At 37.3% G+C, this 22,763-nt stretch overlaps 5 protein-coding genes across 6 annotated transcripts; 4 read left to right on the forward strand and 1 right to left on the reverse strand.

Moving 5' to 3' along the window:
* Positions 1-574: 574 nt before the first annotated feature.
* On the forward strand, positions 575-3,366 carry LOC109177691 (probable trehalose-phosphate phosphatase H). The gene is made up of 8 exons (XM_019327119.1): positions 575-795; positions 908-1,163; positions 1,486-1,791; positions 1,893-2,054; positions 2,463-2,610; positions 2,711-2,781; positions 2,863-2,955; positions 3,171-3,366. Exons 2-8 carry the CDS (start codon positions 924-926, stop codon positions 3,276-3,278), a joined length of 1,128 nt encoding a protein of 375 aa, XP_019182664.1. The 5' UTR covers positions 575-795; positions 908-923; the 3' UTR covers positions 3,279-3,366.
* Positions 3,367-10,628: 7,262 nt separating this feature from the next.
* Positions 10,629-11,439, forward strand: LOC109177695 (PLAT domain-containing protein 3-like). Its single transcript, XM_019327124.1, has 2 exons — positions 10,629-10,729; positions 10,805-11,439. The coding sequence occupies exons 1-2, from the start codon at positions 10,649-10,651 to the stop codon at positions 11,258-11,260; spliced, it is 537 nt and encodes a 178-aa protein (XP_019182669.1). The 5' UTR covers positions 10,629-10,648; the 3' UTR covers positions 11,261-11,439.
* A 2,605-nt stretch (positions 11,440-14,044) lies between these two features.
* LOC109177694 (PLAT domain-containing protein 3-like) lies at positions 14,045-15,054 on the forward strand. The gene is made up of 2 exons (XM_019327123.1): positions 14,045-14,237; positions 14,322-15,054. The coding sequence occupies exons 1-2, from the start codon at positions 14,157-14,159 to the stop codon at positions 14,793-14,795; spliced, it is 555 nt and encodes a 184-aa protein (XP_019182668.1). The 5' UTR covers positions 14,045-14,156; the 3' UTR covers positions 14,796-15,054.
* A 78-nt stretch (positions 15,055-15,132) lies between these two features.
* LOC109177693 lies at positions 15,133-16,975 on the forward strand. Of its 2 annotated transcripts, XR_002053616.1 has the most exons (3): positions 15,133-15,855; positions 16,518-16,680; positions 16,757-16,975. XR_002053616.1 is itself a non-coding variant. In XM_019327121.1 (2 exons), the coding sequence occupies exons 1-2, from the start codon at positions 15,286-15,288 to the stop codon at positions 16,578-16,580; spliced, it is 633 nt and encodes a 210-aa protein (XP_019182666.1). In that variant the 5' UTR covers positions 15,133-15,285; the 3' UTR covers positions 16,581-16,975. The 2 variants fall into 2 exon arrangements, 1 of the variants encoding a protein (XP_019182666.1); XM_019327121.1 differs by having other exon boundaries at positions 16,518-16,975.
* Positions 16,976-18,808: 1,833 nt separating this feature from the next.
* LOC109177687 (inactive TPR repeat-containing thioredoxin TTL3-like) lies at positions 18,809-22,670 on the reverse strand. The gene is made up of 4 exons (XM_019327115.1): positions 21,451-22,670; positions 20,610-20,805; positions 20,008-20,514; positions 18,809-19,292 (listed from the first exon to the last, which is right to left on the reverse strand). The coding sequence occupies exons 1-4, from the start codon at positions 22,377-22,379 to the stop codon at positions 19,155-19,157; spliced, it is 1,770 nt and encodes a 589-aa protein (XP_019182660.1). The 5' UTR covers positions 22,380-22,670; the 3' UTR covers positions 18,809-19,154.
* Between the last annotated feature and the right edge of the window lie 93 nt (positions 22,671-22,763).

Raw genomic sequence — 22,763 nt, forward strand, 5'->3', positions numbered from 1 at the left:
CAGTCGGTTAACCGAACTTTCACCGAAGTTTGCACACCCCTACATAGTTTTTCATTGAAATGTACCTAGTTCGCATAGTATTACATATAAGTAAAATTTATTAATACATTCTCTTATATTGTGATTTGTCAATAGCCTCTCGATCGAGTCAATTGCATTGAACCTTTTCAGTGCAATTTACCTAGCTTGCAAGTTATTAAATAGAAACGAAATTTATTCGTATACACTCTCAATTCTCAAATAATGTTTACAAATTTTTCTTCTCACTAGACAATATACGACAACAATTTACATCAAAGTAGGGCGTGTACTTAGTAGGAAGGAAAATTAAATGGGAAAATGATAGGATGCCTCCCAATAGGCAAAATAAAAGTTATATATGGTGGGGTGTGGGGACAGTATTCGTGGTGAAGCCGTGGAGCCTCTCCAGGATGCTGTGTGTGGGGCCCACACTCCCCCTAGGGCCCCACATCGGGAAGTTAGAAAGGAAAGAGGGTATTATTTTCCTATTTTCCTTTTCCTCGTCAGTTAGTGTCCGGTTTACAACTATAAAATCAACCAAACAACCTCGTCTCTCTCCCACCATCTCTCTCTCTCTCTCTCTCTCCCTGTCTTTAACACCCAAAATCTCTGTGTCTTTGGCGAAGCATTTAGAAGCAAGCCTATTGGGTATTACAGTTTGCTTCTTTTTGTATCGGGAAATAGAACAAAACCCCATTTTCTCAGTCCTTTTTGGGGGAACAGAGCATTCTGTTTCGTTTACTTTCTTGAACGCCGGAGTTGTCTGTTTACGAGGTTTTGATCTTTTTTTTTTTTTTTATGTTTTCTCGAATTTTGTTTCGTGGAGGAAGAGAGAGAGAGATTGTTTGGACGACTGTAAAATGTTTTGTTTGACGGTTTTTTTCAGGTTGGCAGAGGAAAAAATGACGCGGCACAATGTGGTGGCGGTGTCCGACCCCAACCGGTTCCCGACGGCGGGGCATAAGCCGCCGGTCGTCCCCGGCGGGTACATCAACTTCGATGTTACTTCCGGCAAGGAGCTCCTCCAGAACCTCGACGTCAATGGCGCCGCCGCCAAGGTCAGCTCGTGGGTTGACTCAATGAGAGCTTCTTCTCCCACTCAAAAATCCACCCCTCTTTCCGACGACCACCGCACTTGGATGGTAAGTAATTTCGCCCACACGAGTAACTCAGTTAGTTTCTAAAAACGAATTCTGGGTAAGGATCAGAATTAAATATTAACCGTTATAGTGTAAAAACAATTCTGGGTAAGGATCAGAATTAAATATTAACAGTTATAGTGTGACAGTTTCACCTTATAATGAGCAACTCATACTAAATATGACTTATTTTTTTATATCCTGTCGGACCAGGGTGTGGGACCCTTGGAGAGTAGGGTTTCTAAACCTCTGTCTCCGAACCAAATTCCGGTGGCCGGTAAATGGGAAAGTACTAAAATGACCCTGTGCATGTATGATGAAACAGATGCAGCATCCTTCGGCTCTGGACATGTTTGAGCAGATCATCAAGGCTTCAAAGGGAAAAAACATTGTGATGTTTCTCGACTACGACGGCACCCTCTCTCCGATCGTGGACGACCCGGATTCCGCCTTCATGTCCGATCCGATGAGAGCGACGGTGAGAAAGCTGGCCACGTATTTCCCCACCGCCATCGTCAGCGGCCGTTGCACAGACAAAGTATACAGCTTCGTACGCCTGGCGGAGCTCTACTACGCCGGCAGCCACGGCATGGACATTAAAGGCCCTTCAAGAGGCTCCAAATACAAGAAAGTCAGTACTAAATTCAAACCATAATATCCGGTCCTCTTTTTCTGGGAATCATCTTTCTCATAATAATAATAATGCTTTAATTTGTTTCTTCTAATGAATAGGGTGCCGAGGAGGATGTTCTTTTCCAACCAGCCAGCGAGTTTCTTCCGATGATCGACGAGGTTTACAAAACCCTCCTGGAACAAACCAGTTCCACTCCCGGCGTTAAGGTGGAGAACAACAAATTCTGCGTCTCCGTTCACTTTCGCTGCGTTGATGAACTGGTAAAAAATACACTCTACATTTATCATTAACACAAAACTTATAAATTTCTGAAAAACCCCGCCATGTTGGTTAGTCTGTTGGTTTAGTAATTATAAGATTACAAATTTGACTCTTAGTAACAACAGTCTATTGACCTTCTTGGTTTGTCATTCAGCTATGGATAATCTAAACAGATTAGTCCTATGCTTGGCTAGGGTCACTAGGTGAAATTTATCCAGTATGCACCATCTTAGTGACGGATCCAAGTGTTTTCAGACAACCTAAACTGGTTTACGTTTATCTCTATGTGGTCTTATATTGATTAGGGTTACCAACAAGTATGTAGTGATTGCGGGTTTTTCTTCCCTCCAAAAAAATTGATGAATTTAGTGTAGTGTTCTGATGATGTTTTGTGATGCACGTTGCAGAAATGGGGGGAGTTGGCTCAGCAAGTGCGGTCTGTGCTCAAAGAATATCCTAAACTTCGATTAACCCAAGGACGAAAAGTGTTGGAGATTCGTCCCATCATTGAATGGGACAAAGGGAAGGCTCTTGAGTTCTTGCTTGAATCCCTCGGTAAGTCATCGGTCCAATTAAAAGTAGTGTTTTGCAAAATCCTTCAACGTTGTCCAGATCCTAAACTTGGGTAGTGTTTGTTTGAATCTTGTTTTTTCAGGCTACGCTAACTCCACCGATGTTTTTCCGGTGTACATCGGAGATGACAGAACCGACGAGGATGCGTTTAAGGTATGTACTATACCCATACCTATATTATATTCTTTCCAAAAATCATTAATCTTTTTAGTATATTAACTAATTCTTGATTAGGTCTTGAGAGAAACCAGACAAGGTTTTGGCATCCTAGTCTCCAAACTTCCGAAAGACACTCACGCATCATACTCTTTACAAGAACCATCAGAGGTAACCATGCGATTCTTAAAAATTATGTATGTCTTGTTTTATTATACAAGATAATATCTTATTGGTTTTTGACGGGTCAGTCAAAGATTACTTAGATAGGTGAAATTGTCAAGCAAATCACATTTTCTATGTCCCTTTCCAGTCATTGAAAATACCCATGTTTCATGTTTCATGTTGTCATATTCCTAACCGTGTGACTAACTTTTTTGTTTCAGGTTATGCTTTTCTTGCGCCGTTTAGTAGAGTGGAAAAGGTTGGCCTTAAGGAGGCAGTCCAGGCTGAGAAGACAACTGGAGGAGATAAAAGCAACCTTAAAAAACTAAGATACCTTTGTTATTACCTAGTAATTAATTTAGTACTATTGCCTTCCTAATCTGAACCAGTCAGCTATAGATAAGATATGTTGATTTACCTCTTTGTAGTCATCTATGACTGGGTAAGGTTACAAAACTAGCTTTATGCAGATCTAATCTTCTGGTAACAATTGCGGGTAATAGAGGCCTTTTCTTTTTATCTGGACTGTAAAGGCCCTGTACATTTACTACCCAACAAGCTCTACACAAGGGAGCAAATTGTAATTTCAGCAGGCAATCTTGTCCAAGTGGATGGCAAGTTGTGCTTGTCTCTTTCAAGAAAAGGGAAAGAATGTTAATCTATGGTTTTTACTATAATTTCTCGGCCAACATTTATTGCAACTTGCAAACTAAAGTATTATTGCCTAATGGAATATAATGATGATGATATTGTAGTTCAATTCATAACAAAAACTATCTCAAAAGCATACAATAATGGCAACTAATGTTAGTAGACAATGACACTACTGAATAGTGTCCTAATTCTTTGGTTCTTTGAATTTGAGAAAGTGAACTTTAATCAATCCTATTTTAAAATAACTCGGTTCATATATTCATTATTAAGAAAAAAGTTTACAAACTTTTGAATAAAAGTTAATTTCACCATATATGCCTCTCGACTTTAGTGCATTTCCTACTTTAGTCACTTGACTATAAAACTCACCATTAGATACCATCGACTTTATAAAGTTACTCACCTCATGCCCTCTATTAAATTTTATTATATTCATATGGTATTAAATATAATGGTAACATTGTAATTTCACCCCATTGCTCGCCTCTCAACTTTAATGTGTTTTCACTTTAATTCATCAACTATACAATTGATCACGTACTAGGTATATATCCATTGCAACACTACCCACATATTTGACGTCAAGGTATAAAACAACTAACTTTGCAAAGTTAAGAACATCTAATAATCACTTTTATAGTCCAAGATTAAAGCTGAAACATATAAAAGTCGAAAGACATAGAACAGAATTAACTATTTTGTATAATCTCATATGAAATATACACTTTCTAATATTTGATACTTTATTAACAAGATCTAAACTTAAACTTAATTTATATTAAAAAATCAAATTAAATAATTACTTGCGACTAATTAGCTAAGATTTGTATTTGTGTTTTCAAGAATACTTTGCCTCCTCTATTGTATGCTGCAGATCTACAGGCATCCTTGTTGTCAGACAACAAAACACGAATTATAATGTTTTTAATACTTAGAAAACATTTCTCATATGATTATTTAATTGGTTAATGTACAATCCCTATACCCTTAAACCACAAAAAAAAATACTACTACTACTCTCCAATTCTACTCTCAATTTTTACTCACTTACAAATATTTAATGCTAACAATTTCATTATTCTGACTCACAGAATAAAGATAATTAATCATCAATTGTCATATCAGAAAGTAAAAATAAGAGAATAAAAACAGAGGCAAAATACATGTAATAGAACTCTTAAACCACTAATCTCGCTTTGTGGGTAAGAAAGCAACAAAGATATATTAATTGTATTAGTACTTGACAGACATTCCAACAAGCAGACATAACCACCATCAATATAAAATTGTTGTTGATTCTTTTCATGAAATTATTAATATAGTATGTAATTAATTACATGGATCTAGACAATTAGTTTAATCAACATCCTAGCTGTAAGCATGTTATTGAAACAGAAAAATACACGTAGCAACTAACAAATGTACGAGAATAATATTATTTTTCTTTTAGATTTTTTTCTCTTTGAATTTGACTCGATAGTGACAATATTTTCTTAATGAAAGCAACATAATAATAATAATAATAATAATAATAATAATAATAATAATAATAATAATAATAATAATTTAGATCAAGATTTTTCTCTTTTTTTCCAAAGATTATTGAAGAAGTCTATACTAATTATTGGTTGAAAGTCATTTTTTTTTTTTTAAATATTACCCAATGCCCTGGTGATTCCACATGAGATTCTATTAAATAAAGACTTTGAATTGTAACCTTTAGCCCTAGGGTCGAATTCTAGTTAGAAATCAATCGCGAATCAAGAATCTAATTTTAATTTCTGTCAATATCATCAAAAGAACAATCACCAACACCTGTCAACCTTGACCACAAAGTTAGTTGTGCATCATAATCAAAAGAACAATCTCCAACACCTGTCAATCTTGACCACAAAGTTAGTTGTGCATCATAACTAATTATCAAGATCAAACGTCTACTATTATCAAAAGTTATATGATGAATGGTGTACAAAGGCGTAGCCGACCGATGACACCCTAGCCTAATCGGTCAAATCCTCCCCTTAGCAACTAGGATAGTCGGAGTGTTGAGCTTTGGCTTGGGGCGTGTCGTAAGTGATCCTGGGAAACTATTCGACTATATTGGCAAGGCGGGGCTCGTGGTCCATGGCCCGGCCTAGGCAGAAGCGGGCTATCTTGTATTAGTTCACATCATATAGGACCGAATTACCTATTTCGGATGTAATAAAGAATCCTAACGCGAGAAGTCTTAGCAATTAGCTTTCTCTTAGGACAAGTCCCCCTGTATAAATATATATTCCCTCCTAAGGAGTAAAATGGATCCGATTTTCCCTAATAAAATACTTATTTTCTCCAAATTATCTTCTCGACTCGTTTTATTAACAAGAACGTAACTATATTTCATTATACTCGTGTAACAGCTATTGTTACACTCTGACAACAAAATATGTTGATCTCAACTGGCTCTTTAGATCTCTCCCCAACAATTTCAACCGTAACTGCTTTTGATTCGTTCAAACTATTATAATAAAATTGATTTGTTATCAATATTCTTACATCTAAATGGATCTATCTATCTATCTATCCATCGCTGTTGAAAACTATCCACGAACTAAAGAAGGGTGAAGAGAGATTATTACAACTTGGCCATTTGGGTACTTAGATTTGAAGAATCTCAAACCAAGTTGCTCCTAATTAGTCAACTTTAGTTTGGTTTTTAATATGAATTAAGGAAGAAAACAAAGAAGCTAATAAGGTAGCATGATTTGTCAAACTTTAGTCTTGGTTAGGTGTGGGAAAGGGAAACACACCACAAGGATGTAGGGAATCCTTGGTTGGAAGAGGAGTTGGAATCCCACTTAGAAAGGATTGTGTTTCGTCTTTGGTAGAAGAAAACCACATGGGTTGGCGAATGACAACAACAACGTGCCACCAATATAATGAATATAAGCTGCCGCTAATATAATTAACGTTGCCAACCTCGGTTCCTTCGAATTCAACGTGGAGAGATGGACTCCACTTGATATATACTCATCACGTATATATAATTGCTGCCTATTAATTTTCTTTTTTTTTTTTATTGGTTTATTCCTAACTTCAATTATTGATGAGATGTATGTAGCGAATAACTCAAGAAAGAACTTGGAGAAAGTACACTTTTTTGTCACTTAATTCACCCATGCCAATATATCAAATCAACTCCTCATCAATAATTGCAATGACAGAATCAAATACGTGTCCGTTCTCACCGATTATCACAAATAACTGTTCAGAGAAAAAAAATAGTTAAAATACTATTAAAATACTAAAGAAAGAAAAAAAAACCTCATTATTACAAAAGTGGAAATGATTGTCCATCTAGAAGTGAACACAAAAACACATGTAAGACGTGAGAGGTATTATACTTTTTAACAAAAATATAATAATTTTAGCCAAATGATTTTACTCAAAAAATAATAATAATAATAATAATAATAATAATAAAAAACAAAAAACAAAAAACGTATTCTATTTTTACCAAACAATATTAACCGCCTCACGTGAAATGATCTCACACAAGATCAACCAATGAGTCATACAATTTTTTTAAAAAAATAATTAAGTTCATTACTATTTTGACTATATCTAGGTGAAAAAAATTGTTTCAACTAAAATTAATTCTTATTTTCTTTCTTGTGTGATCAAAAAGTAAAATTTCTCCTTCCGAAGCTCACATTTTACAGGAATTGTGAATGAGTTAAAATCACAGTGACTTAATAGCCTCTTAAGTGAGAGGAGTCACCCGCACAAGAGGATAAAACTCTCACACTACGACTATCATGATTTAATCCTGGGTCCTTTGGTGAATCTGTTACTCGTGAACCAATTGAGCTACCTCTGAGGGTTTCATATTTCCTTTGTTGACATGTAAATATGAAATATCAAACTATTGAAATCTTTCTATATGTATATACATACAAAAAAAAAAAGTAAAAAGTTTGAACTCACATGGAAGAACATGTAGAGCAAGATGCAAATACTCCAGGGAACAAAATGAGAAGGACTTCTGGGTGGTTGGTCGGATAGATCATCTCAGAACCACGGCCATTCGACACGTACGTTTGAATGAGCTGAGAGTTTTGGCATTGTCGTTTGTGAATGAAAATGATAATGTGGATCCATTTTTTTTTTTCTTGTTTTTTCCATGTTTGTGTTCTTTGTAATTTTGTGGGTGTAGTGGCAGAATTAGTAGGTGTGAGCAATTATTTCCATGTGGTCGGGGTTGGACCTCACACAATCCGGTGTAGAGGTTGTTACCTTGTCGTTTGTTAAGGAAAATTATTTTCTGTTGAGACTTATTGCAAAATCTATCATAATCTTGACTTTTGATAGTTATGTAATAGCCTGTTTGATAACATAATTAGTTTATCATTTAATTTTGATTTATTTGATCACTATTAGTTATTTGACTTGATTAATCAATCAATATGAGTGCTTGATTAATTAATTTTTTGTAACAACTTACTACACCAAAAATGCTAAAATTCAAAAAGTTGTTCAAAGCAGTTTTTTTATCAACTTTTTGAGAAAATAATTTTACATTTAATCAACTATCAGCTAACAGCTAATTTATCAAACACTTTTATACAATCAGCTAATGCTATCAACTAATCAAATCTACTAACTTAAACAGCTAACAACTATTTACCAAACACTCCAATATATTTTCTGGGTAATAATCCGGTTAAATTAAAGGTTGTGCGTGAGACTTCAAAGTTTGGAATTAGTAAGATATATCTTCTTCTTCTTTTGACATAAGTATTGGCTCTCTGCTTATTAGCTTATAGTTGTTAGCTTATTGGGTTAATTAGATAGTATAACTAGTTGATAATATTAGCTGATTGTAGAAAGATGTTTGGTAAATTAGCTGTTAGTTGATAGCTATTTAATATAATTTCTTTTCTAAAAAAGTTGCTTTAAGTAGCTTTTTGAATTTCAACATTTTAGAGTACAAAAAACTAATTAACCAAACACTTATATTGATTTTTAAACCAAATCAAACAATTAATAGTGGTCAAATAAAATAAAATTGACTTATAGACTAACTATGGCAACTATTTTACCAAATAAGGTCATTCTAATTTTGATAGATTAATCACGAGGCCCATAAATTCGCTCCTAGGTTCATAACGAGATAAATTAAGTTTGCTTAGATGACTGAAATGTTTTGATCTTATTTTTGAAGAATTATGAGAGAAGAGAGGGTAACTCTAGTTAATATGGTAAGAGATTCATATTTATAATCACAAGGTCACGAGTTTGAATCTTGTCCTCTTGAGTTGAGTGTATCGACTATGGGATAAATTAAGTTGATTTATTTTTTTGTAGTCTTTTACCAATTACAGGGCGTTTGGTTGAAGGGATTTTAAATTCCTTTCCCACTTAATTCTCACCTAATTCCAAAGGCCACAAAATTCCCTTGTTTGGTTGAAAGGAATTGCAATTCCATGGAATTGTAATTCCTCCATTTTCATGGAATTAAAATCCCATGTCCCACCCTAGTATTTTAATTCCTGGGATTTTAGGAAGAAAAAAAGATAGTGATGAGTCAAAATTACCCCTTCTTTTTTTAACCTAAAATTAATGCTTGACAACAACAACGGACATTTTGGACTTTATACTACTTATTCCCTTTAATTTCCGTGTATACCAAACATTGGAATTGAAATTCCCGGTAATTCTATTCCTGTCAACCAAACATTGGAATTTAAATTCCCACTTTATTCCCAGTAATTCATCTCCCATGGAATTGCAAATCTTTTTCCACGTAATTCTCTCTCTCCAACCAAACGCCCTGTTAAAATTATAAAGAAGAATTTACTCACACTCAAACGGCTTGTAGGATTTTCCTCGTCATCCAACAAAATAAAAATGAATTATGAGAGAAGATGACCTGGTATGATATGGTCTGGAGCTACAAATAAATTTTAAAAAATCACTAAATGTTCGGTCAGTGGGCCATCGGCCCATTAGTGAGAACTCTCATGTGAATGAAATATCAATTTAAACCAATCAGTATATTGTGAACCGTAGTGTAAATTGCAAGTTAAATTATTAATATATATGTTCATTTTTAATATAATATTTTTATAAAAAAAAATATCTTTTTAACATTTAAAAATTAATACATTAAAAATAAACAATTACCAATTATTTATCTTGCGATGTGGACTCCACGGTTATAATTTCTCCAATCTAAAAGATGGAGCATGGGAAATGGGCCTTGACTGGAAGGCCCAAATGATGAAACAATACATTCGTAATGACAATTTATATCCTACACCACGATGCGCGTTGCACTATGCGCTCAGATGCAAAACGACGTCGTTTTAATTTATTTTTTTTTGAAATTTCCCGTCCCAGTGAATGGCAGTAGTTTTTCCTTTAAAAAAAAACCCGCTGTTCAAGAATGTACATAATGTTATACTAGAAAAATACACATAATTGTATACATGAATGTACATAATTATATAACAAAATATATATACTCTTTTTAAAAGATAATACACATAATCTAACATAATACATAATAAACATAAACTTTTAATAGAATACACATCAACTCTTAACATAATACACACAAATTTTCTGATTCGGATGTACATAATTGTATAAAAAGAATGTACATAATTGTATAAAAAATGTACATAACTGTATGAACAAATACACATAACTGTATGAACAAATACACATAACTTTGTGAACAAATACACACAATCCCAGCAACTTCTTACCGCGCCTCCCAAAATGATCCCAAAACGACGTCGTTTTGGGAGGCACGCGGCGCACAGTGCTATGTGCGCCGTGGTGTAGGGTATAACGATTGATTCGTAATGCAAAAATTTAATTATTTGAGATAATTAATTAATTACCGGCCAATAAGGCTAAGAAATTCCTCAATACATAGAAGAATATGGTTTTGCCACTTGTCAACGCTGCATTCATAATTTTTCCATAATAATCTATCGCATAGTTCTAATCATACCGGCCTACCACTCTACCAGTCGCAAAGGAGACGAAATCCGCCATGGAAAAGGGCAAGCTCAACCGTCTCTGCTTCGGTCTCTTCTTCTCACTCTGCTCCGCCGTCTCTTCCATATCCGAATCGGTAAGTTCCCTTCCTTCTCCGGTCGATTAATCTCCGTTTATCGTGAAGCAACAGTGACAGATCGGAGATCTGTAGGATTCAGATTGTGTGTACACGGCGTACATCCGAACCGGATCCGTTTGGAAGGGCGGAACGGATTCCATCATCAGCTTGGCCCTGTACAACGCCGACGGTTACGGTGTACGGATCAACAACCTGGAGGAGTGGGGCGGGCTTATGGGCGACGGCTACGACTACTTCGAGAGGGGTAATCTCGACATTTTCACCGGCCGCGGCCCCTGCTTGAGTTCTCCGGTCTGCGCCATGAACCTCACCTCCGACGGCTCCGGCCCGCACCACGGCTGGTACTGTAACTACGTCGAGGTCACCGTCACCGGCGTCCACGATTCCTGCAACCAGCAGCTCTTCACCGTCGAGCAGTGGATCGCCACTGACGCGTATCCCTACGAGCTCACCGCGATCGTAGACCACTGTTACTATGATCGCTCCCGGCTTGCCGCCGTCGACGGTGAGAAGATGACGATTCTTTGAGGGGGATTTCGTTCCCGGTATGAATGTATTGGTGTTGTAATGGGCTTTTAGGCTTATAGATATCGGCCTTGGGCGCAAACAAGGCCCAATGCTGCCTATGGATATTATTACCATAAATTGGGTCAAATTTGCCAATTGTTATACTGTGGACCATGGTCCGAAAACGATGTCGTTTTTTTTTTTTTTTTAAGTAAAGAAACGGTAACCGTTATTTTTAACAGATTTCATATTTTTTTATGTATTCATAACAAAATAAAATTAAAGTATATCTAAAATGAAATTGTTTGTGTTTATATAATCAAATGAAACTGTAATTGAATTGAATTGATGCTTTAGTTATGTTGAAATGAAACTGCAGTATGTATAAAATCAAACGAAATAACATGTCCCACATATTGAATCTATATTGTCAAATAGAATGGTAGTTGAATAGAAATGATACTTTAGTTTTGTTGAAATGAAACTACAAACATAAAAAGAAAATGAATAACATGTCTCACATATAAAGTGTTATTGTCAAATGAAACTGTAATTATATCGAAATGATACTGTAGTTATGCTGTAATGAAACTACAGTATATATAAAATGAAGCTGAATAACAGTTTCACATATTTGAGTGTATATTGCTCAATAAAATCGTGTATATTGTCCAACAAAACCGTAGTTGAATTTGAATTATAATTTAGTGGTGTTGTAATAAAATTACAGTGAATATAAAATGAAATTGACGGTAAATATGTTATCGGATAATATTATTATGTAACTGAGATAATGTAAGTTGTGTTGCAATAGGTTTGAGTACAGAATAGTGAGCGTGTGTCTCTTAGCACCGAGTATTGAACGCGTCCCCCTTCTCATCCAAGAATCATATACTTATATAGTGTAATGGTAACAACTATAATAATAGGCAATAATGACCTTCTAATAAGTGCAACGGCTCCCTTCCATAAGTGTAGGTCCCCTCAGCAACTGCTCTTTGATGAGGCGGTACGTAACAGCAATCACAATGAGGAGTTGAGCCATTATTTCCTTGTCTTGAATGAGCGGGGTAGTAAATGACTTCTGACCGTTGGAGTTTTGCCCACTGGGTTTCCACGGGACGCCGAGTTATGTGCCTGTTGACAACTTAGGTCGGGTGCTAGCACCATTATTCTATCAGAAATTAAATAACATGTCCCATTATAATAAGATTATTATATGTATAATATCAAATGAAACTGCAGTTAAAACAAAATGAAACTTTAATTATACTAAAATTAAACTACAATGTATATAAAATAAAACAAAAATGTTATACAAACAGAACTGATTACACAACGACACAAAACATATACTTTTACAGTACCGTTTTAGACCATAGTCCACAGTATAATTTGCCATTAATCATTGCGCTGTTTCTTTATCATGTCTGAAAAACGTGGTCCTGTCCTGAAGGAGCACTCACGTGCATCTCAGATCATTCTCACGTGGAGTCTCCCACTATATGGCACTATGTGCCGACATATGAAGTAAATTTTATCACAATCAATTTATAAAATTTTTGATGTAGTTTGGTGATTTCGATTTGGACATTCATGTTATTGATCTCTCCGCCAAGCATTTCATCTCTACTTGTGATCGAGTTAGTAAAAGTAATATTTAAATTTATTTTTTTTTAATCTCAAATTCATAATGATAGAAAAAATTTACGATGTCAATAAATACTAATTCATATTTTAATTGAAGTACATTTTATGATTTATCTCATCCATCAATTTATAAGTCAGGATCACTTTTAAAAAAAAATAAAAATAAAAAATCAAGTCATACCTCAAACTTAAAGGTCTTTATACCATTTTTACACTAAAAATGAATGAAAAAAGTAAATTATACAAAATATTCTTTAACGTTCTGACAAACTCCCAGATGCATGTATATTAGTGTTTTCATCAGACTAAATTCATACATCCATTGTTTTTAGTTACTGATATGATTTAGAGATGTCAACTAGACGGGGTGACAGCATACCCCCATCCCCAACCCCACTCTTAATTTTCTACCACATACCCCGTCTCTATCCTCATCCCTGCCAGAGAGGAGAAAATCTCCTTACCCCTATCCCCTCGATTATCGGAGGACGAGGAATTCTCTACTCCGTTCTTAATTTATAACAATACTAAAATTAAGCCACATTTAAATAAATAATTCATATATATTCAACTTAAATATTTTTTTAAAAAAATCTCAAGGCAAGTAGATCCAAATTTATAATATTTATAAAATTATACATGTTATATACATAGTAATACATATTTGTTTGTGCTATGAGCTTTAAATGTATATAGTTATATACTTATATACGTATATATATATTTTTTTTTTGAGAACGGGGCGGGGAGAGTACTCCCCATTTCCGTTCTCGTCCCAGGCATTAAATTAAAAATTCAGCTCTGTGCTCATTCCCTTATTTTTTGTCTCTATCAAATTTCCGTTGAATATATGCACAATTGACATCCTAATATGGTTCAAATCAAGCACTTGCAGTGACTAGCAAAGTAACGCTTGTAAATTTATTTTAAACTTGTTAACAAGTCGAACTAAAACACTATACTATACAGACACAACAAGTAAGCTAAGACTATAAAAATAGATAACTTTCACGGATAGCTAAGTTGGTTAATAAGTCAAATATTACATGTAATGATGCACCTACAATGTGGGAGTTTCACATTTTTATTAGGCTTGTTTTTTCACCCAAAAAATAGGTAATTGCCACTTGTCAACACTGCATTTATTATTTTCCCATAACACTATCTCCAATCATTCATTCAACTAAAAATATTGAATACATCTCATTTCTCAGTTATTATCATACCTACCACTCTACCACGCTACACAGAGCAGAGGAAATCCGCCATGGAAATACGCAAGGTCAACCCGCTTTGCTTCGGCCTCGTCTTCTTATTCTGCTTCGCCGTCTCTTCCATCTCCGGATCGGTAAGTTCCCTACCTCTCTTCCTTCTCCGATCGATTAATCTCCGTTTTGAATGAAGCAACAGTGACAGATTGGGGGAACTGTAGGATCCAGATTGCGTTTACACGGCGTACGTCCGAACCGGATCGGTTTTGAAGGCCGGAACGGACTCGATCATCACCTTGACTCTCTACGACGCCGACGGTTACGGTGTACGGATCAACGACCTGGAGGCGTGGGGCGGGCTTATGGGCGAGGGCTACGATTACTTCGAGCGGGGTAATCTCGACATTTTCAGCGGCCGCGGCCCCTGCTTGACCGGTCCGATCTGCGCCATGAACCTCACCTCCGACGGCTCCGGCCCGCACCACGGCTGGTACTGTAACTACGTCGAGGTCACCGTCACCGGCGTCCATCAGGCCTGCAACCAGCAGCTCTTCACCGTCGAGCGGTGGCTCGCCACCGACACGTCTCCGTACACGCTCACTGCTATCGTGGATACCTGCTACCCCGATCGCTCCCAGCTCGCCGCCGTCGACGGTGAGAAGACGATTTATTCCCAAATAATCGCTGAGATTTGACTTTTGAGCGTTGTTGGGCTGTAGAGTGGCCCATTTTTTTATTATTATATGAGTGTATCAATGTGTTCTAATGGGCTAATGCCTACTGGGCTTATAGATATGGCTTGATATGGGCCTAGGAGCATACAAGGCCCAATGTCGTTCCATATCTATAGGTGTTTTTTTTTTTTTTGTTTTTTTTTTTAATGGTAAAATAACGAATGTCTCCCTGAATAAGTATGAGATTTATCTTTCACAAATTGGAGTTTTTTTTTTTTTTTTTTTTTTTTTTTTTTTTTTGCTTAATTTAAAATTTAATATTTGAATTTTGTAAATATATATATATATAAAGAATATAAAGCAAAATAGAAATGAAATAACTGTTTCAGCAGTTTGGCGGTTAGCATCTTCTCCCTGCCAAAAGCAAAAAGGGAGAAACTTGACGTTAAAAACCCTAATCTGAATCGATTCTCATTTTCCAATCCTTCGAAATCCGGCAGAAGAAGACGATATGATTATGGGTTCATTGTTACATGATTTCAATTCCTCCATAATAATTCCCAGAATTTTAAAGATCGCCATAATGTTCTTCTTCTTAAAAAAAGCACAATCTTTTCCTCCGCCGCACCTCAACGAAACCACGACGGCGCCGCCGTCAATCTCCCTGCTCCTTTTCGCCCACGCCCTCCCGATGGGGCTGTTTCCGGAGGGCATTCTCGACTTTTACCTCGACAACGTCTCCGGCCGCTTCGAGCTCCACCTCTCCCACTCCTGCGCCGCCGAGTTCGAGACCCCTGTCTGGTACAACGCCACCGTGTCCGGAATCCTCAGCTACGGCCAGATTTCCGACCTCTCCGGCGTCGCCGCCCAGGAGCTTTTCCTTTGGCTCCCCGTCGACTCCATTCGGGTCGACATCCCTAGCTCCGGTTTGATTTATTTCGATGTCGGCGTAGTTAACAAACAATTCTCCCTCTCCTTTTTCGAGACGCCGCGTGTTTGCAACTTCCTAGGAAACGACGAGGAGCCTTCCTGGCCTCCAGGAGACCTCGTGTCAATCGAGGATCTTGGTCCGATAATCAAGGTTCGATTACAGCTCTACCTATCCATTTTTATTCTTAATTTCCTCTACCTGAAAGAATTTCATGATTTCGTGCTGGAAATGAGGATATATCCATATGATAATGGCCACCAATTTATGTGCAGTGTTAATGCCATTGCACAATCTTTATCTTATCATAGAAAGTTTTTAACTTTTTACTGTGCCCCTGCATTTCTCTGTTGTATTTGCAGGAAACAAAAAAGTTTGGATCTTTTACTATGTTTTTACATGTAATTCATTGTTTTAGTCTCTCTTGCTTTTATTGATGATGAGGAAACACCGGGTAAACCCACCTTTTGAACTTAGCTGGTAAAGAATTACAAGGAGGTAAACTAACATAAGTTATTCATAGCTGACGGGTCAAACTAAAAAAGACCAATATGCCCTTCTAGGAGTCGAACTTGTAACCTTATGGTTACCACGTCAATAGCCTGGCCAATTTAGTTGGGTTTGCCCTGTTTAAGTCTCTCTTATTGACGGTGAAACTGATGGATGGTAATATTTTGTCAGTAAACTGAGTGGAATGTGAAGGTTTTAACCAGTATATTCTGTGTTTGCATCGATGATCTTGTTGCGTTTGTTTCATCATCTCCTTAAGAGCAAGAATTATGTTAGTTGTGGTTTTTTGTTGTGTTACGTTACAGACTGAATCAGGGAAGGTGCTGAAGCAGCGTTATCAAGAGGACGCGGGGATAGCTGTTTCCTAACTTGTTGCAGGAAGAGTAATTCGCCAAGTACCTCGATCAGTGGGGTAATTTGGGAACTTTCCTTCTACCTCGAGAGCGTTGAAGAATGAAGACTCGACATGTTACTGCATCTCTATTTGCTTTGTTCTTGTTGGCAGTTTTTTTTTTTTGTTTTTACCCGAGAGAGAAACACGAAGGTAACGAGAAACTGGCTTTAGGTGTTGTTGATAATGTACAGTTGATATGTAAGTATATAACATTGTACTCACTCTGATCTGATCTCCTGGTGTAACTGGCATTGAACTCATATTTTAATTTGTTTTGTGTAAAGGAAGAAAACTTGAATGGCATTTATGTATAGCAGGTTGAACTTGAGTAGCAATGAAGTTAATATAATTTACCTATTTTCCTTTGTCTTTCTCATCATTTGCCATTCTCCATTTTAGCCAGTTTCAGGGCTCAAAAGGTTAACATTGTCATTACACATTTGTCAATCATAATATATATATAAATAATTAAATATGCATTGTTACTAATTTACTACTCCGTATAATTTAAATTTTTAGTTGAGACTTGGGACAGAAAGTATGTTCAATTATAAAGTGCCATTTTTAGCTGAGACTTGGGACAGAAAGTATTTTCAATTATAAAGTGTGATTTTTGCTCTGCAAAAAAGTACTAACTTTTGCCAATAATTTGTCATGCATTTTAACTTAATAATTGACAAATTCTATCATAGGGGGCCTCTATGCTACATAGACTAGTCTGTTGATATATCCACCATTGTTTTTTGTGGGTGACAATAATCTTATTTTTATGTAATACTTTATTTTGTACAAATTAAATCGCATAAGAGAAATAAATTACACTACATAAAAACATGTTGACAAGAATAAAACTTATGACCTATTTAGTTACACCTTTTGGGGCAATATGGCTCTGTTTGGCAACGCTAAGCTAGGAGCTTATAGCTTATTTTAAGCTACTAACAAGCTATAAGCTCTGTTTGGTAATGTTCCCAAAATAAGCTCCTAGCTTAAAATAAGAGCTTATTTTGGAACGCTACTTTAGGTAGCTTTTCAAAATAAGCTACTAGCTTTTTTTCCATCTTTACCCTTATTATTTTAAAGTAATGACATATTTTAACCTTATGAATTAAAACCCTTTCTCTTCCCCTATCCCAACTTTCACGTCAATCCCTTCCTTAGTCTTGTTTCTTGCTAAACAATTATGTTGAATTAAAACCCCTCCTCCTCCTCCTCCCTCTCCCCCTCCCCCTCCTCCTCATTATTATTATTATTATTATTATTATTATTATTATTCTTATTCTTATTCTTCTTATTGTTATTGTTGTTGTTGTTATTATTATTATTATTATTATTATTATTATTATTATTGAGAGATCGTTTGAAGTATTGAATAAGAGATGGAAGATACTTGCTAAAATGCCGCAGTTTAATGAGGAGCCCAAATTGATGTTATTATGACCACATTTGCACTACATAATTATATTCAGAAGAATTCACAAGATGACATGATGTTTAATGTGCTTGAGCAGCATCCAGATTACATACCGTCCGATGAACTTCAAGATTCAAGTAGTAATATCTCCATCAACGAAAATTTAAGTCACACCTCTATGGAGATGAAGGAGATTCGCAACAATATTGCTACTTCATTATGCGATGCTAGATCATGATCATGCTAATAGTTTTATTTTAAAAAGTGTTTACTTTTTTTGGAAGACGAAATGTTAATTTTAATATGTAAACAAACTAATTTAAATTTTATGAAGATGTCCTTTTTAGTCTTTTTACATTTATCAGCTTATCAAAAAGCTAAATTTACCAAACACTTTCAATCATAACAGCTAGCTTAACAGCTCTTCAATTTTCAGCTCCGAGCTTATAGCTTTTCAGCTTTCAGCTCCTTTTCAGCTATCAGCTCCTAGCTTATAACTTTTCAGCTAGGTTTGCCAAACAGAGCCTATATCAATATATCACCATTTTTGCCTAGGGGCATAGATGGTAACTGTACTCTGGGAGAGAATTGACAACCCTAATAATAAAGTTCAATGGTTCAATAGACAATATTTGAGAGAATAAGAAGAATGAAATAGTATTTTCAAAAATAAATCGCTCAGGCAATATTTGAGAGAAAAATAAGAATGAAATAGTATTTTAAAAAATAAATGTATATCATCATAATTCTAGTGTTGATTAACATTTAACACTTTAGAATGTTTACCAAAAATGATATTGTATTATAGAATTTGGTTCATTTAAATTTACATTCACCACAAAATTTGTTCAACAAATCAATCATCCAATACAAACAAGAACTCATCACTAAATTAAACCTCCCATGGGATTTAGCCAAATTAAACCATCTAAATCTAAGAAAATGAAGCATCTATCACAACATCAACAATGACACTGCAGTTCATTCCATTCCTGCATGAATCCATTCTTATTCCTCTGTCCATCGAATCCTACTACCTCGTACGTGGTCCCCATGCATCTTTCTGCTCCACTCTCTGCAAGAATCAACAACTTCCAGTCTTCTGATCCCCAACACTCACATCTCTCGCCATCTCTATCTGCTGCCATTTTCATGGTGTTTTCTAAGCAGAAGCTGTTGAGCTTCCTTCATCATCTTCCCAATCTCTTCATTGTCTGCTGTCTCTTTCATCAACACCTCACATTCTTGCATGCATGCTTCCCATTTTCCCATCTGTTTAACAAAGTTTGATTCAAGATTCTTCTTATTATTATTTTTTTAGATGACGAGAAAAATCAACTGTCACTATGTGAGGGTATGCATTTGGTAAATCCCATGGACCCGGGTCTACCTTACAAGGTGGACTTGAGTTAAAATACAGTAAAATATGTATTTGGTAAATCCCATGGACCCGGGTCCACCTTGCAAGGTGGACTTGAGTCAAAATACAGTAAAATAGTAAACAGTATGTAAAAGAAAGAGGGATACCCTATACATACTACTTGCCTCAAATGAAGTTCGAACTTATCACCTTCCAGGGGAGCAATCGAGTACTAGTGGACCAGGTCCTTGGTGGATCCACATAATAATTTGCCCCGGGAAGAAAAGGACCACAAGAAGGTATACCCACATAAGTTGTCCATGACTAACGGATCCAAACCAATAAGACGATTAGACGAATAGGTCTTTTTCACTCAAGTTAAACTTGTAACATATTTAGTTGAACCTAACCGTCACTACTACCCGATGTTGCACCCGGTCTCTGCCTTGTGACTCTAACAATTATTATTACAATAGCTAACATGCTCAAATCAAGAAGTACAATTGATTCTTTCACTAGGATTCAAACTCGTAAGTTGTAATATTATGATTACTAAATCAATAGTTTGACGAGCTTAGTTAGATTATTGTTATTTGATATGTATTTATGCAGAAATGTTTTTAGTACCTTAAAGAGACAGTCGGATCTCCTTAGCCTAGCCTTGGTGAACGACGGCCGGAGGTTGACGGCGGCGTTGCAATCCTCCAGCGCTTTCTCGTACTGTCCCAGCTTTGTCCGGCAGGCGGCGCGGTTGCACAGCAACACGGCATTGTAGGGATCATGCTCCAGTCCTTCTCCGTAAGCCACACTCGCCTCTGAAAACCTTCCGGCCTTAAAAAGTTCGTTGCCGTTCAATCTGGCAGCCGCCACCGCCCGTGTTCTCCGGCCCACCACGCCCACCTCCTTGCTGTTGGAGTCCAGCTGGCTCGCTCTCTGCGCCGCCGCCACCGCATCCTCCACCCTGCCGGCGGCCATGTCGACTTGAGCTTGTACAATTAGCAGACTCGCATTGCCAATCGGACCCAGAAATTTGGTGCATTCATCAACGTCAAAGTTGGGACCTTTTTTCATGGCTTCATCTGCTTCCTCGTACCTATGCAGCCTCATCAATGACTCCGCTTTCAAACCAAATATCTTTCAAGAAAAAGGTGACCCAAACATAAATACTATGTAATAACAATATTAGTATTTGAGAAATCAAAAGATCATGAGTTTGAATCACGAGGAACCTGTGGTGCAGAATCCGCCCCAGCCGATATGGCCAGGTCGGATTCCTTCAAGAGTGTGTTCCAATCTTTGTGCTTCTTGGCCTCAGTGCACCGATTGAGATGAAGTTGAAGATTTTTGGTTTTGGTCATAACATCAGGATCAGCTTCATGCGCTGCTTGTTTATAATGATACATAGCCTTTTCTACCTCTCCTAACCTGCAATCATAACTTAGTTTTTAGTTTTTAGTAATGTTGTAAAAATCAGCCGAGGCTATTTCAACTTTAGGCGGCTTTTAGTTGGTTGGCCGACTAAGCACCCTAGGCGCCGAGTTGAGCTCCTAAATTTGCCTAGTTGGCGCCTAATTAGGCTCAATCGGCCAGCAACTCGAGCGAGTGGTATATTTTACCTGCTTGGTTGCTCTCTTCTATATTCCTTCCGCCATGTACATAACTAATCATCTAACATATGTAGTGGGCTAGTTTGTGTGACTATAATAGTCTAACAACTCACAGCCTTGAGTAGCTAGGTAAAGTGAAGACGATATACTCAAATTACTCGATCGCATAGGAGGTCCCTAGGCGCCCGACTAGGGCCTAGCGCCTTCTGCAACATTAATTATGAGGCAACCTATTAGCCTTCTTGATTTGAGTCGGTTAGTTATGGGCAATTTAGGCTGACTTACCCTTTATACACTCTTCAGTTATGAGCAATTTAGATTGGTTTACATCATTTTGATTCTTTGCTAATTAGGGTCACAAGGCAACATCAATAAGACCGATTTACCTCTTTGTGGTACTTTATTACTTAGAATCAAAAGATGAAATTTACCTAATGTATAACCTGGATTGGCCCATAATTACCTGACATAAAGAGTTGCGAGACGGTTGTGAGCTCTGTGATAAGAGGGTTCAATCCTAATGGCTTCTCTGCATTCAAAAACAGCTTCAAGAAGCCTTCCCAGAGCGGAAAGTGCAGCGCTCTTGTTGCTGCGATAAGAGGCCTTGTTTGGATCAATGGAGATGGCCGCATCGTACAAAGCCAAAGCTTCTGCGAATCTTCCGTTCTTGTAATCTTCATTGCCCAGAATCTTCAACTCTTCAGGATCCATTCTCGTGGAAATGGCTCTGCAGAGAGACGGCGATGAAGGCTTCTCTCCGTTACCGTTCTCATGTTTCTTCACCACGTTTCCCATCACGCTCGTCGCGTATTTCCCGTTCCGAGGTTTCTGTTCTTCCTTGGCGGTTCTTGGGAGATGATCAAGAACGTTTTCGACCGGATTATTGTTGCTCCCAGGTTGTTGTCGTAAATTGCCCAGATTTCCGAACAGCATGAAGTTGTTGGACGAGGCTCGGAGCATTTTGGGTTCGCCCTTTGTTCCTTGATGATCGGCGAGCATGGTTTCGAGCTCGTCGGAGATTTCCATGGCGCCCTCTGAAGCCTTTCTCCCCGGATTCTTATTATTATTGCCATTGTTGTGACCTCTTGGTTGTTGTGTTTTCTGGGACGCCCTAGGGGCAGGACGGGAAATAATTCTGTCGGCGTTTTTCGCCGGAAAGTCGCCGTCCGGGGTGGCGATTTCCAATATGGACCGCTCGTCGGAGCTTCCCCGGAGACGATTAAGGCTCGGGGTGCTCGGAGCTCTGGCGAGATTGGTGGGACGACAATGGTGGTCGTCCTTATCGATGGGGAGTGAGCCGGTGGAGGTTGATCTCCGGGGAATGCTCCGGCGGCCGAAAACCGCATTAAATAGGCCGCAACCCGCCATTTTTTCCGACGACCCACCCGCCATTCTCTCCTCTTTGTCGGAAAATCAAGAAACAAAGAGGAAGGAAATAATGGGAACTAACGCTTTCAAATTGGTTGCATGGAGATTTCTATGAAAACGACTATAGAGGAAAAGGAAGCTTCTTATGCACAAAAGAAACAATTCAACAAACCATTCCTACGAACAACAGCAATCAATTATTGTTTTAATGTACAATGACTTGTTCAATTCATGTTGTTGAAAATAGAAAGAGAGGGAGGGAGATGAGTTGTAGGGAATGGACAATTTTGTCTCCACCCCCCAAGGGTGATGTGAAAAGTCTTTGGAGTGGCTAGTTGTTTGCCCAATTTCAGTCCCTAAATTGCTCACATTATATTCTTAACCCTTCAATTTTCGCAACTTGAAGGG

Source organism: Ipomoea nil, unplaced genomic scaffold, assembly GCF_001879475.1.
Source record: "Ipomoea nil cultivar Tokyo-kokei standard unplaced genomic scaffold, Asagao_1.1 scaffold0805, whole genome shotgun sequence".
NCBI lineage: Eukaryota > Viridiplantae > Streptophyta > Magnoliopsida > Solanales > Convolvulaceae > Ipomoea > Ipomoea nil.

Coding starts and splice junctions, on each gene's coding strand:
- LOC109177691 (XM_019327119.1), top strand. CDS start 924: ATGACGCGGCACAATGTGGTGGCGGTGTCCGACCCCAACCGGTTCCCG. Junction 1,792..1,892: donor GAGGCTCCAAATACAAGAAA/GTCAGTACTAAA, acceptor TCTAATGAATAG/GGTGCCGAGGAGGATGTTCT. Junction 2,956..3,170: donor CTTTACAAGAACCATCAGAG/GTAACCATGCGA, acceptor TTTTTGTTTCAG/GTTATGCTTTTCTTGCGCCG.
- LOC109177695 (XM_019327124.1), top strand. CDS start 10,649: ATGGAAAAGGGCAAGCTCAACCGTCTCTGCTTCGGTCTCTTCTTCTCA. Junction 10,730..10,804: donor TCTCTTCCATATCCGAATCG/GTAAGTTCCCTT, acceptor GGAGATCTGTAG/GATTCAGATTGTGTGTACAC.
- LOC109177694 (XM_019327123.1), top strand. CDS start 14,157: ATGGAAATACGCAAGGTCAACCCGCTTTGCTTCGGCCTCGTCTTCTTA. Junction 14,238..14,321: donor TCTCTTCCATCTCCGGATCG/GTAAGTTCCCTA, acceptor GGGGAACTGTAG/GATCCAGATTGCGTTTACAC.
- LOC109177693 (XM_019327121.1), top strand. CDS start 15,286: ATGATTATGGGTTCATTGTTACATGATTTCAATTCCTCCATAATAATT. Junction 15,856..16,517: donor ATCTTGGTCCGATAATCAAG/GTTCGATTACAG, acceptor GTTACGTTACAG/ACTGAATCAGGGAAGGTGCT.
- LOC109177687 (XM_019327115.1), bottom strand. CDS start 22,379: ATGGCGGGTGGGTCGTCGGAAAAAATGGCGGGTTGCGGCCTATTTAAT. Junction 20,515..20,609: donor GGGCGGATTCTGCACCACAG/GTTCCTCGTGAT, acceptor TTTTCTTGAAAG/ATATTTGGTTTGAAAGCGGA. Junction 19,293..20,007: donor GATCCGACTGTCTCTTTAAG/GTACTAAAAACA, acceptor TTTGTTAAACAG/ATGGGAAAATGGGAAGCATG.